This window comes from Urocampus carinirostris, chromosome 3 (genome assembly GCF_059441175.1).
Source record: "Urocampus carinirostris isolate Australia breed hairy pipefish chromosome 3, RoL_Ucar_1.0, whole genome shotgun sequence".
NCBI classification, from domain to species: Eukaryota; Metazoa; Chordata; class Actinopteri; order Syngnathiformes; family Syngnathidae; genus Urocampus; species Urocampus carinirostris.
Window position 1 is genome coordinate 2632437 of NC_142351.1, and position 17551 is coordinate 2649987.

Genomic DNA, 17551 nt, shown 5'->3' on the forward strand with positions numbered 1-17551 from the left:
GAATATATATATATATATATATATATATATTTTCAGGGCAGCACGTCGGCGCAGTGGTTAGCGCTTGTGCGGCACAGTTCATGTCATGGGAACCTGTCGTGGGTTCAAATCCAGCTCCAGACTTCCTGTGCGGAGTTTGTATGTTCTCCCCGTGCTTGCGTGGGTTTCCTCCGGGCACTCCGGTTTCCTCCCACGTTCCAAAAACATGCATTTCAGGTGGATTGGCCGGTCCAAATTGTCCCTAGGTGGGAATGAGCGAATGAGTTGTCTGTCCCTGTGTGCCCTGCGATTGGCTGGCAACCAGTTCAGGGTGTCCCCTGCCCACTGCCCGGAGATGGCTGGGATGGGCTCCAGCCCCCCCGCGACCCTAATGAGGATAAGCGGTACGGCTAATGAGATGAGATGAGATGAGATATATATTTTCAAACAACCCTCTTTGCTATATATATATATATATATATATATATATATATATATATATCTTATCTCATTTCATTAGCTGCACAACTTATCCTCAGTAGGGTCGCGGGGGTGCTGGAGCCCATCCCAGCAATTATCGAGCAGTGGGCAGGGGACACATGAAAATAATTTTTTTGATGAAGAATGGTTGATTGTTGTTGATTCTTGCTATAAAATGTTAACGTCATGGATGTCTACAGGCTTTTCCAGAAGTTGCTCATATTCATTTTTTAGTTTATTGATGAAGAAGAATAGCGGAAGATAAATTGGTCAGTTATACGATTTCAATGTATAACCGTGTTGTGTAATTTGGACTGGAGTAAAACTACAGCTGTGATGGATATAAAAAAAAAGGTTGTGCGAGTCATCAATCTTGGTGTGGCACACTGATTTACAAGGACATTGGAAAGTGGCACGCCACATCGAAACGGTTGTCAAGTAAAGTCACATTTATTTATATAGCCCTTAAGCACAAAAATGTCTCAAAGGACTGCACAACCTACACCTAACTCTAGCTGTAACTAGCCCCAATCCTATTTCGGACCACTTAATTCAATTTGAGACCCTAACGAGGAGCCTAAGCATTAGTTTTTCCAGCCCTGGCCTCAGTCCTATTTTGGAACCTTAAAATAAGTTAAAAACCCTGATTTGAAGCACAAACCCTATTCCGGAACCTAACCTGTTACGCCGAGAAATGCGCCCCTGCCGGGATTTGCATCCCGTATCTACTACAACCACTTTGACCTCGTTTTATCTCACTTTCATATCACTTTTTGCGGAATGTAATGGCAAACAAATAACCAAAACCACTTTGTCTTGCATTTGTTGGAAATTTAATGCAACTTAAACCATTCCAATCTTTGTATTTGTTGTGAATGTAAACGAATGGTAATGCACACCGTGTATAAATCACTTTTGAGCATGTAGCATGTTTATTTTGCCTTTTTCTATTTAAATTCGCTCGTATTGAAACTGTTATGCACTCTACCATAAAGCTTATTATAGTGTGCATTACTGTTCGATTACATACACAACAAATGCAAGACAAAGTGGTTTTGGTTATATGTTTGCCATTACATTCCCGAAAAGTGATATAAAAGTGATATAAAACGAGGTAGAAGTGGTTGTAGTAGCTACGGGATGCAAATCTCGGCAGGGATGCATTTTTTGGCATAGCGACCCTGATGTCAAGGATGTAGCAGAAGCGAAAATGACGGACCTGCCCCGAGCTGCTTGGAAACAGCGTCCAGTCGTCGACATTCTCGCTCGGTCTCCTCTTTGGCTCCCCGAAGCTTCTCTTCAAGAGGTCCTTCCCCACTGGGGCACATTTTCTTTGCTTTTGAACAAAAAAACGCAACGAGGTGTCGCTCCAACTCGGAAGTACAAAGAACAAACCTTCAAAAAGGACTGCAAAGTGATATTTCTGTCGAGCTTACGTCGTTTTAAGTCGACGACAGGACTTTTGGTAGTTTTCTCGACATTCTCTTGTTTGGCGGTGGTGCGGCAGCCATGACACCTTCACCTTCGAAACACCATTGCAATGAATTGTGGGACACAGATACAAACAGAGTGCCGTAGCAGCTCGCGAACTCGTGTGCCTACGTGGCGGCCATTTTGGTCGGGGCAACTTCGAGCAATGGATGTACACTGAAAAGAAATCACAATCTCCTCATTTTAAAACATATTTCCATTTGGGTAACTTGTTGTCGTCAACGTTACGGAAAATTAGCTTGAAAACATTGAAAAAATTAAAAAAATATTCCTTAAAAAAACCTACGTTATTAAAACATTATTTTATGACTGGAATGCAGATATTGTTAGCAGTCTCTTGTGCGCTGCTAACGGTAAACCACGACGTTTTGGTGCTCCGCAAAAAAAAACAAAGTTTATTAACAACATTAAAACCAAAACTGACAAAAAGTGCAACATACACAGTAATGTAATCGATCTTGTGAAGTTGTTTGGGTTTATTTTCGTTTTGTTTCTGTCGCCATTTATGTTAGTTTTGCTGTATGTTGTACTGAAATGCTAATTCTCCTTTATAGATGTTGACAACCAGCGGAGGTGCTAACCACATGGTGTGTGTTCTGTGTCGCTCATTGCAGGTCAATTGTTCCTGTTTTTACACTCGTTATTGTAATTATTTCTGTTTTCACAAATATATAAACAGGATGATGTTGATTAAATTTCTGATTAAAAAATATGACGAGTTGAAGTCATTGTAGAAGTTAAAACCACTATACGATCACTTGTTAAAAGTATCTTGTTAAAATGAATGTTAAAATTATTGTAAGGGTTGATTTTCTGAACTATATTGTATGTCAACTGAAAAGAAAACTAGTTGTTTGATATGCTTTGAGCAGCCTACAGCGCGCTGCTAACGATATTGAGAACAAGCGGTGGTGCTAACCACATGGTGTGTGTATGTTGTGTCGCTCATTGCAGCAACTGCAATAAAAGCCTCATCATCCAGTCCAGCCTGAATGGGGATCTTTGGTGGGATGGCTACACCAGTTACATATAGATACAGATGTAGATACAGGTGTAGCTCAGGTGCTAGAGCGATCGTATTAGGATTAAGGGATCCCAGTTCGAATCCCGGCTTGTCCGTGTTACATGTCGAAGTGTCCTTGGGTAAGACACTGAACCCCCAATACCCCCAATAAGCAGGTTAGCGCCTTGCATGGCTGCACAGATCACGGCCGCTATTGGGAAATGTGAAGCACAATGTAAAGCGCTTTGGGAAGTCATTGACTTGAAAAGCGCTATATAAATGCAGATCATTTTACATTTCATAAATTTTGTCCCCATTGCAAGTGCTACTAACATTGACTCACCTGAGTTATACACATAGAAATAGAAGATTATTTTCCCTCGCCTGAATTTGTTTTTGCAATCAAATGCCAGCAAATGAGTGTAGCATGGGTGTCTAAACAGGTGAGAAGATAGATTGAAGCCTTACCTGGTACCGTGTCAAACTTATAAACTAAATAGTGCATTTTACACATTTTTCTATGGGTATGTTTGGGTGTTTCCAAAAGTGGCTATTTGGAGAAGACCAGTTTACAGTTCGAAAACCTCTGCAAATGTGTATTTCATTTCGGCCATTTTTTCACAGACATTGCGAGAGTTGTAAACACTTAAATTGTCGTTCCGCATCCATCCCAATTCTGCATACGTGCGCATAAAAATGGTGCGTAAAATATATCACTGGTGGGGTTACGAACACTTTTTTTCAGGGTTTCATTTGCATACGATAGACACATCTTCATATTGACTTATTTCAAATTTTATTGGCCAACCAATGTGTCGATTATCATTTGACCTGTTCGCGATTGGCTAGAGTTCTTCGGAAGTAAAGGAAGCGTTGTCGTTTTTAGCAATACAGACCGGTATAGGCTAATGCGGGCTGAGGACCGAGAAGCGAAGCTGTGATTGGCTGAAAAAGCTGCCCATCAAAAGAAAACATTTTTAGAAGTCTTTTTATTTGTAAACGGGAATTAAGGGGCTAAACACACAGCTAGAAACAAGGCAGAGATACTTTTCGACTGATTTTTTTTCATCCATCGGTATTATGGTGTGTTTTGGAGTAAACCTTTTTAGGATGTTACATACTATGATGGAACTTAATGGCTGCAAGACCATGTCCTTGGTGAGCGACGTCAGATTTAGTTTCAGGGATGAGTACATTCCGAAATCTTGATATGTCGAATGGCAAGAGTTGAAGCTTCGGACTCATTTGAACAATATTGGTTTTGATTGTTAAGGGGGCAAAAAATTGGGCTACTGTTGGGTCACGTTCTGGATATTCTTCATATTCATATTTCAGTTTCATGTTGTCTTACAATGTGGTCATGGTGATTTCCAGTCTTAACTTCATCTTAGTCCAGGAAAATCCAAGTCCCTTTTCTGTGGTGCTCTCAGTTCCCGACACGAATTCATTTTAAATAGCCCGTGTCTAGCGTTTATCATGAAGGGTGCAACTTTAAACACAATTTATTTTCAACTTTAATCGATCGATTTTGTAGTTTGTTTATATGGATAGTGATCAGTCCAGAAGAAAAATAACATTGACCAACAAATAATGCAGTTTGATTTTATTAAACTACATTTTATTCACAGGTCAAAGAAAGTTGGATCAAACGAAATAATAAAGCACATTGTTGACACAAGCACATAGTGTTAGTAAAGGGGAAGGTGGAAGAAATGATTCAACAGGTTATCAGTAATGATCAATGAACCCGGTTTGAAGATTATAGACTCTTTTAAATGAACAGGGATTGTTTTCATAGCGTGCCAACATGGGATATTTGCCCAAAACACTAAAGACAGGATGTTGCATGACCATTCTTGTGTACCTTTGAGAAAAAAAAGTCCCTAAGGGGAGGAGTGTGTGGTAAGCAGCACATAGCCAAGCAGGAAGATGAAGAAATAAAGCTTCCTATCTCTTTTGGCGGTGGACTTCACGGGGGTTGTTCTCATCCCAACGAGAGGGACAGAGAAACACAGGCTCTTCAAGCTTTGGGGTTCTGGTGAGAACAGGTCTCAACCCTCGGGATCTAGGTCGGCGATCTTATTGTTATAATAATTATACTTGTTGATAACAGGCAAAATTGTATGCGGACACACGAGGAAATAGATCATCTATCAAGGAACATGACACATATGCAAACCATGAATCTTTTGAATCCATATGAAGACTTTGGGGTTTCAAATCTTTATTATACAGCTGGAGATTCTGCTCACTTCCTGTGAATGAATGTGGCTTTTCTGATGTGGTGGCAGAGTCAGTGGTTGGAAAAAGGTGAGGGGAAATGGTTTTGTGGCCGTTATGTTCCTATAGACGGCCTGTATGATAAATAAATGTTTTTAAGCCCCAACTTTCAGTAAATGTTTGACCACAAACCAAGCAGGCAAAAGTCTTTGCAACAGTGTGGGGTCTTGTGTGTAATTTATAGTGTCCAATATGGATGATTTTTTTTTTCACCACAATGTCAACAGGTTAAAGGCTTCTCGCCAGTGTGAGTTAGTTGGTATAACTTCAATTGCCCATTTTGGGCAAATTTTTTACAACAAACTGAGCATCCTAAAGGCTTCTCGTTAGTGTGGGTTCTAATGTGTTTTGTTAAGTTCCCACTCTTAGAGAATCTTTGACCGCAAACTGAGCAAGAAAGAAGCTTCTGGCCAGTGTGGGTTAGTTCGTGTAATTTCAATTGTCCACTTTGGGTGAATCTTTTATCACAAACGAGCAGGAAAAAGGCTTCTCTCCAGTGTGGGTTCTCATGTGCTTTTTTAAGCTCCCACGGTCAATGAATCCTTTATCACAAACTGAGCAAGAAAAAGGCTTCTCGCCAGTGTGGGTTAGTTTGTGTCTTTTTAAGTTCCCACTTTCGGTGAATTTTTTACCACAAATTGAGCAGGCGAAAGGCTTCTCACCAGTGTGGGTTAGTTGGTGTAATTTCAGTTGCCCATTGTGGGCAAATTTTTTACCACAAACTGAGCAAGAAAAAGGTTTCTCGCCAGTGTGGGTTAATGTGTGTGTTTTTAAGTTTCCACTTGTTGTGAATCTTTGACCGCAAACTGAGCAAGAAAAAGGCTTCTCGCCAGTGTGGATTAATGTGTGTGTTTTTAAGTGTCCACTTCTAGTGAATTTTTGACTGCAAACTGAGCAAGAAAAAGGCTTCTCCCCAGTGTGGCTTCTGGTGTGATTTTTTAAGCTCCTATTTTCGGTGAATGTTTTACCGCAAACTGAGCAGGAAAAAGGCTTCTCGCCAGTGTGGGTTTTTTGGTGTAACTTCAAGTTTCCTTTTCGGGAGAATCGTTTAGTGCAAATTAAGCAGGAAAAAGGCTTCTCACCTGTGTGCGTTAGTTGGTGTAATTTCAATTGCCCATTTTCGGCAAATTTTTTACCACAAACTGAGCAGCCAAAAGGCTTCTCGTTAGTGTGGGTTCTGGTGTGAATTTTTAAGCTCCCACTTGTAGTGAATCTCTGACCACAAACAGAGCAGGAAAAAGGCTTCTCTCCAGTGTGGGTTCTGGTGTGTCTTTTTAAGCTCCCACTTGTAGTGAATCTTTGCCCGCAAACTGAGCAGCAAAAAGGCTTCTCGCCAGTGTGGATTAGTTGATGTGATTTCAATTGTCCATTTTGGGTGAATTTTTGACCGCAAACTGAACAATAAAAAGGCTTCTCCCCAGTGTGGGTTCTGGTGTGTATTTTTAAAATCCCATTTTGGGTGAATCTTTTACCGCAAACTGAGCAGGAAAAAGGCCTCTCGCCAGCGTGGAATTTCATATGCAACTTCATATAATACTTGCTTCGAAAGGTTTTCCCACACTGAGAACATGTGTCACCACCTTCAGCGTTTGCAGAGTGGGACGTGTCGTCATCCGTTTCCACATGTCGACGGGAGCTGATGCTTAGAGGCTCCCGACAACCGTTACCTTCAGGTTGATTTTGATCTTCGACGGTTGAACGAACCCCGGTCACTAGCAAGACTGGAAAATCCTCCTCCTCCTCAACAGGCTCCCTATCCTCTGTCTCTTGCTTAACATGATAAGGCTTCAGATCCTCCTCAATTTCAACGGCAGGCAAGAATGGTTCCTGCCGCTCAGTAGGAAGATATTTTTGGCTGACGTCTGCAAGACACAAGTCACATTTATTTGTATTGCCCTGAACTCGTTCAGTGCCGTAAAATAACGTTTTCAAAAGCATTGTGCCCGAGTGCCAAAACGTAAAAAATTTTTAAGGCTTAGGCGCTGCTGATCAGTAAGTATTAAGCCTCTGGGAATGAAATCAATATGATAAATCACCACTAGATGCCAAGAATGGCTTTGTTCGGATCGTCTTGTAAACTGTTCCAAAGTGTGACTCCGCACACGGACACACACATATTTTTCCTGGTGGTTCTCACCTTTGAGATTATGAATTGACAACAGACCCTTAATTTATAATTCCCCTCTTTCCGAATGAATCATTTATGGATGTTTTCTGGCACTATGTTTTTGTTGACCTTAAATCGCAGTTGTGCAGTGAAAACTTTGACTAAATCATCTAATTTTAATCATTTGGACTGCAGGAATAAAATGTGTGTATGATCCCGATATCCTACCTTGTATATGGTTCTAATTGCAGGTTTTTTGAGGATAAAAAGGGGCTAGAGTCAATTTTTGAAATGATTGCCCCAGACTTCTGCACAATATGTTAAGTATGGCAGAACTACAGAACAATATTTTCGATTGTTCTCGATTGTTCTCAGCTCAGGGATGCTGCTGGAAATGTGAATTTCCCTTCGGGGATGAACAAAGTATCTATCTATCTATCAATATAGTAAATACAATGCATTATAGTTTAAAACGAATTTGGTTATATTAATGATTGAAATGCTTTTAGATACTTTAGTTTGTATGTGTCTGATGAACATTACTCTATTAGTTTTGATTGTTAAAGGGCCAATGAATTTGGCTACTGAAAGGTCACGTGCTGCATATACTTATAACGGTTCATATTTCAGTTTAATGTTGGCTTACAATTTGGTCATGGTGATTTCCAGTCTCAACTTCATCTTGGTCCAGGAAAATCCAAGTCCCTTTTTTCAGGTGGACATATAAATTAAATAACTTTGGACCCAGGATAGAACCCTGTAGTACTCCACAACAGATGTACAGAAGTATTCAGATGACATCTGTCTTAGTTTCATATTTTTCTTCCTCCCTGTCAAAACACTTTGAATCCATTGCAAAACCACGCCCCTGATGCCATATCTTTCCAGTTTTTTTAATAGTATATAACGATTATTGGTATCAAATGCTTTTTAAGTCAACAAATACCCCGACTGCGTATCTTCATTCATGTTTTCGTTTTTTGTTGACAAACCTCACTATGGTAACTTTAGGGGGGTTCTCACCTCTTGATAATGGATGGCATGCTTCTATGTCCTCAGCATGGATCGATATCCCTTTATGACTCATAAAAGCAATGACCTGTTGCTCAGCCGATTATTGATCAGCATTTGTTGCAATACTTTTATTTGCCACAGCCTTGGCATAGGTCCGAGGTTTGATGTCTAGAACAGTGATGATAATAACTCTGTGCTTTCTCCTTCCGAACCCATAGAAGCCAAAATCGCGGCGCACATTAGCGGCTATGTTAGCTTCACATGAATTGCGCTGTCTCGAAAAGTTTGCCGACCGCTTCTTTGGTATTTCCGGACTTCCCCTTTGGGGCTGCACAATTTTGGGAAAAAAAGTGGGTTGCCATTTCTCAGACCAGAATTGTAATTTCGAGGCGATTTTTGAATTTCTGTGCTAGGTTTTTTTTTTTCAGGGAGAACAAACATTGTGACGTGTAAACTTGACTCGAGATGACGTACTTAGAGATAGAGTTACAAAATAGCAACTATAGATGTAAAAATCAAAACAAAACTGCAGTTGGATAAATAGTCTTTCTTGTCATTATACAAAAAGACAACGAAATTGGAGGGTTATTGCTTTCAGCGTAAATAAACAAAGGGGCTGGCAAGCTACACGCTAGAGTCGGGTCCCCGCGACTTCTGCGATGTCTTTGTGATGATTGAAAGACAAGAGTCACAAATGTAGAGGTTTTCCATGAGTGGAAGCGCCGACTCATCCGTCTCACGGGTAATGGATCTGGCGTTTGTGACGAGCCACGTTTGGCAGCGCCGGCTTAAGAGTTGTTAGCAGAGCGGTTAGCTTTCCACTGCCGATCAGTCAATTCCGGGACTGGATTAAAATACAGGGTGCATCCTCTGGTGATCGGCATTTCCTTGCGCTTTTCGATTTAATTAATTTATTTTCAATGTAACAAGCCGCTAAAGCTAAAATGTGGCGTTTGTTTTGGTGGCCATCTTTGTCCAAAATAAGGACGTTGCAGAAAGTAAAGAGACCAACCTGCTCTGTTCAACACAACTCGGAGTATCTTGTAAACAGCTCCTGGCAACTCTGGTTCCTGCCACGCAAAAGGAGGATATTCTTCACCGATGTCTGCAACACACAAGTCAAATCGCATTTATTTGTGACGCCTTTATTCAAAGAAACTCACAAAAGGGAAGCGTAGAACACCATTGCAACATCAACCTGATATGAAAGCTACACGAGGGCAAGGAAAAAAAATCAAAAAAGTCAGCATGCGGAAAATGAAGAAACCTTGGGAAGGGACCGCACATTAAATATACAGGAAGTAATGGAAACAGGGTTCATCCATCTTTTTCATGGCTAAATTTGAGCACTTTTCAAGCACTCCCAAAGCCATTTTTGTATTTTTCTCCAGTACCTGCAAAGGAAATAAAAATCCAGCAGCCATCAGAAGAAGGTTTTTTGTTGTTGTCTTTGATGACTAAAATGAAGTCGGTATCTTGCTCCTAGCACATACTTTCAGCTATTTTGGGATTTTCCTATCCATGACCTACGATCTTTGTGTGTAAAAGGGCTGCTTTAAAGTGACATCAATTCTGCCATTGTGCTTCCACAATGCCCACACCGATTGGCCACATCACACTTGTTTACAAACACAGAAAGGGCTCTGAAGGGGTTGCGTAATCATAGAGTTCCATAAGAAAGGCAAAAAAGAATGTAATTGTGTATAAAATTCAGAAAAATGAGCCAAATTTGGACTCATTGTTATGATACGAGTGCATTCAATCCTTCAATCGACTGCTGACCTTTTGCTTTTTGTATTACTTATTTGAATTCGTATTTTTTGTGTGCTTATGTGTTTCTAAATCGGTCAAGATAGAATTGCAAATTGTTTTTTTTTATATTTTAGCACCGAAGAGTTAATATTTGTAATTGATATGTTCATGTTTTATGTTTTGCATTTTCAGGGATTTTGTGTTCAACGTGTAAAAAGCTTATATTGTTTTGTATTGTACAATTTGTTTTTGTAGATCAGTGAATATTTTGATTGAATGTGTCCTTTGGGGATCCCCTGCAAACATATATGGCTAACTTTTGAATAATTTGCTGAATAATGTTATATTAATATTGATAATACATCATTAAAAACAAAACTCGGAGGAGCTGTTTGGGAGCCAAGAAGGCCGGCTCTCCTCAGTAAACCGAATTAGAAGAGCCAGTTTACTAAATAGAGTTGTCCTCTTGAGCTGCTTCTCCATTTATTGCATGATCTCTGGAGTCAGACTGCCGATCTAGTGGCAATGGCGACCATTTCAAACACCTCACCCAAAACTCAAGCTTTTCGCTGACCTCGAAAACACAACATTTAATATCAAGCATTTTCGAGGCTTTCAAGCACTGGTTACATAGCAATTAGCAATATAGTATTTACTAATACGCAAAAGGAAAAGGCAAACGAGGGCCGAGTCCCTGAAAATGTTTATTTGACAGTGCTGTGGCCATTAGTGGAAGCCACGGCAAGCAACTCGTATCCTTTGTGAACGAAGGGTCTTGATGAGCCAACTCTTGGAAGTGAACGAAGGGAGCCGGCTCCCCTCCAAGACGCCCGATCCCCCTCTCTTGATTGGCCGCTGTGCATTTTTAGGGGATCCTGTGTGGTCGACTTTAAACGGTTTGGGCATAAAAAAAGGTTCCAATTGTTTTGTATTTTCTCTTTTTTTTTGTAGATTTTGAAATGATTTCATTCCCTTTTCTGTGTTTTCCAGTGTTGATGTGTCAAGTCCCATTTCTTTGTTTGGCCCTTAATCACAAGACGTCTCGTTGGACCGCACAGGATTACAACGACACCATCCCCTGATCTGAAACCGACATACGGGCAAGGAAAAACTCAAAACCTCAGCACGAGGACAATAAATGTTGTTTATTCTTTTATCTCTTTATCCTTTATTATATTTTCCTCTGTGTTTTTTTTTGTCCTGATTCATTTCCTAGCACGATGTTACAAAATAATTGGTAATGTAGGGACAAAGCAAAAAAACAACCGGGAGAGCCGTTCGGGACCCGAAAGAACTGGCTCTTTTTCGTGAGCCGAGAAAGACGATTCTCTGAAAATAAAACGGGATCTCTACAAGTAAACTCCGGTCAAAGACGACACGGCGGTGGTTTGTATTCCCTCCCAACATTTCAAATTCTTTGACGTACGACGGCTTTTTTTAAAGTAACTGAGATAAGTTACTTGATGACTAGTTACTCTGGACGTATTTCAGAGACTATCTCAGTTACTTTTTGGTAGAAGTAGTCAGTAACTATGACTGACGACTTAAACACCAGTCTTAAATCTTAATTCAAACATCTACGCACACTCGTGCAGTTATCATGTACACAGTACACCGTATAAATGTAACCCACTCGGAAAAAGACGGGTTACAAAAGATTCGGGTTTAGTTTGTATCGTTTCTTATTTGCATTTTGACATTTCGTTTTGGAAACCAGAAGCTCGATTTTGAAAGGAGATCAGAAATTTGCCAGAAAGAGATCGCAGGCACGACCATCTCGTGTCCGTGAGAGACAAAAGTAGAGGATCCTCGGCAAGGATATTTGGGAATTCGACAGATACCGACAGGACGATAAATATATTTAAAACGTGGTTATGTTGTCTCAGATACAGCGGGGCCTCTCTCTCCCTCTCTTGGACGCTACCCACGGATAAGGGACTGGGGGCTAAGGCACCGAAGCAGCGTTCAGGGATCAGAATGGAGATTTTCATTTTCAGCTGAAATAGCCAGGGTCCAGGGGCCGCAGGCCCCAGCGCGGAGATATGTTAACAGCATTTATCTTATTTGCTATGTGAAAATTGCACTAGAATGAATTCAATCCAACAAAACAGAAACCATGTATTTTATATATATATATATATATATATATTAAAAAAAAATAATATATTGACATTAAAAGCATTTGTAATATTGAACATGATCATGATGATACAAAATAATTTATTTTAATCATGTTTATAACAAATTTTAAATTTTGTTTATCCTGTTCTAAATATTGTATAAACACAAAAGATAAAATCATTTCATAAATAAATAGATTTATAAATACCTCAGATTGGGATTTTCTGTCACACAGGGGAACCAGTGGTTGACTGCTGCTAGTATTTCAAGTGGAAGGATTGGGAACGGCCAATAATGTTGAACCGGTGGTGTTACTGTTAGTTTCGCTGCCGATTTTAAATGCGGATCAGAGTGCATCGTTTGATCGCCGGCAAGCTATTTTTGCTTTGTGCTTGTTCATTTTAGCATGATCGATCAGTGCCACACAACCTCGCGTACCATAATTGATCAGATCGACACAGTATAGACACTTTGCTTTCCCTAGGACATCACACTTTGCGATGAACTGGCTCAAAGTTTCTGTAACTTCCTCGATCTTTGCGCAGATTTTAACGTTTACTGTGACAGTCTTCTCCAGCCGTGACCACTTCAATTTATTCTCGATTCCTTTATCAATCTCGGAGACAAAAGCCTCGTCTTCTTTTCTTAGTATTTTCATATTTACTTTTTCAAACACTCATTTCACCGTTTGAAAAGACCGGAAGGAGCGCCATGTTTGAGAAAGCCAATGCTCTGAACAAAAAGCTCCGCTGATTGGTTATCAGCGAACCTATCGACCGATGGTAGGAGTCGACCTATTTGTTAGCTAAACCACGTTGTGTGTTATAGATCTAATGCGCTGCGCTTCTTTTTGCCGATTTTTCTCGCGATCTCTAACTGCTAACTTGGGGTGATGAAACAGTCACGCATCATACCTCACCCCCCCAAAATATTTTCTCATCGAATTTAGACGATTTACGGGAATGACCTTTGGGGTTCAAAAACAGCGGAAATCCGCGGATCTGCGGAAAATTCTGATCCCTGAACGTTAGAGCGGAGTAAACGGTGGCGCCTCTGCTAACGCACGCCTGTGAATCAAGACTGCTGGCGTAGACTTATCATAACATTAGTTTGTGTGTGTTTGCGATTGAGAGCGTTAAAAGCACACCAGAGCGATGAACTGTTACATAACATTTGTTAATCAATCCGGGTCTGAAACGGGAGTGCCCAAACTTTTCGATTCTAAAGCTCAGTTGAAATTGCGATGCACTTTTGGTTGCAAGTCATGTTGGTATTTATCATTTTTACGTTTAAGCTCGATGGCCTCAGGGGTAGGACGCCTGCCTCGAGACTGGGAGGTCGCCGGTTCAAGCCTCGGCCAACTTACAAGATTGGTACTCATTGCCTCCCTGCTTGGCGCTCGGCATTGGGGGGATTGCTCACCTAATGACTCCCAACACATCAGTTGGGTTGGGCGAGGGGGCTGGGAATCCCCTCCTCTGTATCGATTTCCCAGAAAGAGTCAGAAAAAGACTTTAGCCACCTCCCACTAGGGGGACATTGCTCTAAAACGGATGTAATAATAACTTTTGTTTCGTTGAAATTCCTACTGAGATATTGTATATTTTTGTGTAAGTGTCCTGCAATGACGAGTCCAACAGTGCCACCCGCTGGTATGGGGTAAGGTTTGGGCTTGTGATTTTGTGATTGAAAGGCGGGGGTTGTTGGCGGTCTACAGCGCGCTGCTAACCGTAAGCCACGATGTTTAGTGCTCCACAAAAAGTTCATTGTAAACGCAAAAACCACAGCTGACAAATCTCTCAACATGCGCAGTAATGTGATTGATGTTATCAAGCTGTTTGGATTTATTTTCGTTTTGTTTCTGTCGCCTTATGTTAGTTTTGCCGAACGTTGCATGTTGTGCTAAAATGCTAATTCCCCTTATAGTGTTGAAAGTCAGCAGAGGTGCAAAACCACGTGTTGTGTGTGACTCATTCATTAAAGGTAAATTGTAACCGTTTTTACACTCGTTATACACACACATAACTCAATCAATTTCTTCCCGCTCTCATTTCTTCCTGGTACTCCATATCTACCAATCACATTTTCAACCGTTTCATCAGCCACTCTAGCATTCAGGTCATTTTATATTTTCTCATATATATAAAAAAAGGATGATAGTGGTTAAAATTCGATTTAAATAAAAATATGTTGAATTCATTGTAAACGTTAAAAAACACTATACGATCTCTTGTTAAAAGTATCTTGTTAACGTGTATGTAAATATGTATTGTTATGGTTGATATTCTAAAATTGATTTTATGTAAACTGAAAAGAAAACTATTTGATATGTTTAGGGCAGTCTACAGCGTGCTGCTAACGATGCTGAGAACTAGCGGAGGTGCTAACCACGTGTTGCGTGGGACTCATTCATTGCAGCAACTTTATTAAAAACCTCATCATCCAGTCCAGCCTGAATGTGGATCTTTGGTGGCACAGCGGTTACAAATATATATATAAAGTTTGGATGCTACTTCATACCAGTTGCTACTCAACTTCATTTTATTTCCTGCACTTTTAGTATTTGCTAGAGGTGAAAAATTAGTCATTTACTGTAAAAGGCTGAAGAAAGTTGTATTTGAATTAAAACCCACTATTCATTCTTTCTTTTGAATCACTAATTTTGAAGTTTGGGAAGCATTGTCACTGTAGCAGAAGGGAAAATGACGGACCTGCCCCGAGCTGCTTGGAACCAGCCTCCGGTCGCCGAAGTTCTCGCTCGGTCTCCTCTTTGGCTCCCCGAAGCTTCTCCTGAAGAGGTCCTTCCCCACTGGAGCACATTTTATCCGAATTTGAACGAAAAAACGCTCCAACTCGGCAGTTAATAGAACAAACTTTGGAAAATGACCGCAAAGTGAGACTTCTGTCGAATTTACGTCGTTGGAAGTCGACAACAGGACTTTCTCGACCTTCTATTGTTCGGCAGCCATGACACCTTCTCCTTCCAAATCCCACCACAATGGATTGTGGGTACTTTTAGCACGGATCACATGCTGCATTCAGAAAATTGGTGTTTCGGGTTTTCCTAGCAGATACGACCGAAAAGCGTCTCAAGAATGTTTGAAATATGGGTTTTCTAACCCCCAACCAGGGAAATATCATTAGAAGGACACACGAGGTGGGAAGCCCTGGTTGCAAATTGGGGGTACATACCTTTTATCCTGGTCGGAGTTTGGAAGAATCAGTTGTCGTCTTTTCAGGAACGCAGCGACAGAAACACATAGAAGACTAGATAGCTAGGTGCAAAAATATCTATCGAAGCTTGGAGTTATGTGGACATTGTAAACTTGGCAAAACAATTAACGCGACTTATTACGCAAATTTAAACAAAGTTAAAGTGTAACGGGACCCAGGTGGATGGGCTCGCTCCAGATGGTGATACACATTTTTTAAATATATTTTTGTTGTTGTTATTTTACATCATCTGCAAAATAGATGATTAATTTCAGTCTCACACGACACCATTTCATTGTTGGCATTAAGGTTCATTGATTGAGCAAGTCTCGCTAAACCACGTTATGTCCCGCGAGACTTGGCCCAAGCACCCTTCGCTGACCCGTGAGACTTTGCCATCTAGCGGCGATATACTGGTACTTCTCTTACACTTTTCTGCTACTATATAAAGATATTTCATAGCTGTCAAGCTGTACGTTTTGCCGTACGAAGTACGTTTGTGATGCATTTGAAGACGTGTACGGCCTACGAGAAAATATGTAGGGCCATTATGACTTAATCATTAATTTGTCAATCAAGTTTGGGTCTGGTATTTGTTCATGACATATAATATTGTGAATGTGCTTAATTGCTGTTGAGATTGTCATGATTGTTTTTTCTGTTATTAGTGTCAATAAATTTGTTCAAACCAAAATTTCAAATGCAAGAAGACTTCTCAATAAGTGGCCTTGCCGTCATAAACTTGTCCTATCAGTGGCACTGTTAGGGCTGTATCATTTCTAAAAAAAAATGTCGTCACGGGAAACATTGGATTTTCCATAATCTTTCTCATATTGGGACTAAGATAGACTCTAGTACAATTGTTGTGAAATGCTTTCTAGTTTCCACGGCCTTCCCGTTGGACCACTTGGTCAAATTATCTCCAGTTTTCCTTATGAATGTGGTCCATGCCCTGCCTAAATATATGTACCCTTCATACCTGAAGGCCGCCTTTGACACCGTCTGCCAATCTTCACTGTGGAACATCCTCCCAGCTCTCGGAGCACCACCCAAGATCATAGCCCTGTTCAAGCTGCTCTACAGCAACGCAGAGAGCTGTGTCCGTATCAACGGCATTGACTCCGACTGGTTTACCATCTCCAGCGGCGTTCGTCAAGGCTGCGTGGCTGGTCCGACCTTTTTAATTGCATCATCGACCATCTGATGTTCAGGGTTAGTGAGCGCATCCCCGGAGTGTTTTCCGCAACTAACACCTGACTGACCTGGAGTATGCTGACGACACCATCATGCTCAGCACTTCCTACAGCCAGCTGAGAGACGCTCTGGGCATTTACAGCGAAGAGGCAGCGCGGCTTGGCCTCCAAGTGAGTTGGACGAAAACCAAGTTCATGTATGTCGGTGATGGACCAGATCCACCTCCCATCCAAATTGGTAGCGACATCGTAGACCCTGTCAAGAGCTTTGTGTATCTGGGGTCCATGGTGACAGATAATGGGAAACTAAAACCAGAGATTCTCCGCAGAAAAGCCCTGGCAGCATCTGCTCTGCAGTCTCTCTGGAAACCACTCTGGCGGCACCAGACCATCGCACGCAAGACGAAGCTCCGCATTTACAACCTCGCCGTACTCTCTATCCTGCTTTATGGCTCAGAAACATGGCCCCTGAACGACACCCTGGCCACAAGAATCGACGTTTTTTGATAGCAGGGCTTTCAGAACCGTCGAGAACATCAGGTGGCCCCAGCGAGTCTCCAATGAAGAGCTCAGAGCCCGCACATGCCAGCCCCGAGCAGCTTCCTTAGTCGCACAACGCCGCACCCGCTGGTTTGGCCATGTCCTTCGTCTACCACCAGACCATCCGACACGAGCCATTCTCCAGTTTGACCCAAAGGCCGCAGGCTGGAGACGACCACGAGGGAAACCACACACTCGATGGCTCGACGTCGTTGCGGGCGACCTCCAACAACACGGAGTTGCTGTAGAGGATGCAGAACAGCTGGCACAAGACCGCATGCATTGGAAAAACCTGGTTCATCATGTCGGCTCAACGCACAGGGACAGGACCCCCCCGACCTTCGCTGGAGCATTAAGAGAGATACTTACCAAGCGAAT

At 41.4% G+C, this 17551-nt stretch overlaps 3 protein-coding genes across 5 annotated transcripts in view; all 3 read right to left on the reverse strand.

Annotated features, from left to right (window-relative positions):
- Positions 1-1970, reverse strand: part of LOC148368289 (uncharacterized) — a 43610-nt gene extending 41640 nt beyond the window's left edge. For all 3 annotated transcript variants that reach the window (XM_088330296.1, XM_088330300.1, XM_088330299.1), the window contains exon 1: positions 1679-1970. In XM_088330296.1, the coding sequence (XP_088186422.1) occupies positions 1679-1787 (109 nt within the window). In that variant the 5' untranslated portion in view covers positions 1788-1970. The remainder of the gene's footprint in view (positions 1-1678) is intronic.
- The window catches only part of LOC148368286 (uncharacterized), a 105556-nt gene extending 89740 nt beyond the window's left edge, over positions 1-15816 (reverse strand). The window contains exons 1-2 of the mRNA XM_088330295.1: positions 15420-15816; positions 14939-15291 (exon numbers count right to left, since the gene is read on the reverse strand). Coding sequence (XP_088186421.1) covers positions 14939-15047 — 109 coding nt within the window. The 5' untranslated portion in view covers positions 15048-15291; positions 15420-15816. The remainder of the gene's footprint in view (positions 1-14938; positions 15292-15419) is intronic.
- LOC148368292 (uncharacterized) lies at positions 4593-9457 on the reverse strand. Its single transcript, XM_088330381.1, has 2 exons — positions 9367-9457; positions 4593-7095 (listed from the first exon to the last, which is right to left on the reverse strand). Exon 2 carries the CDS (start codon positions 6761-6763, stop codon positions 5669-5671), a length of 1095 nt encoding a protein of 364 aa, XP_088186507.1. The 5' UTR covers positions 6764-7095; positions 9367-9457; the 3' UTR covers positions 4593-5668.
- Positions 15817-17551: the final 1735 nt, after the last annotated feature.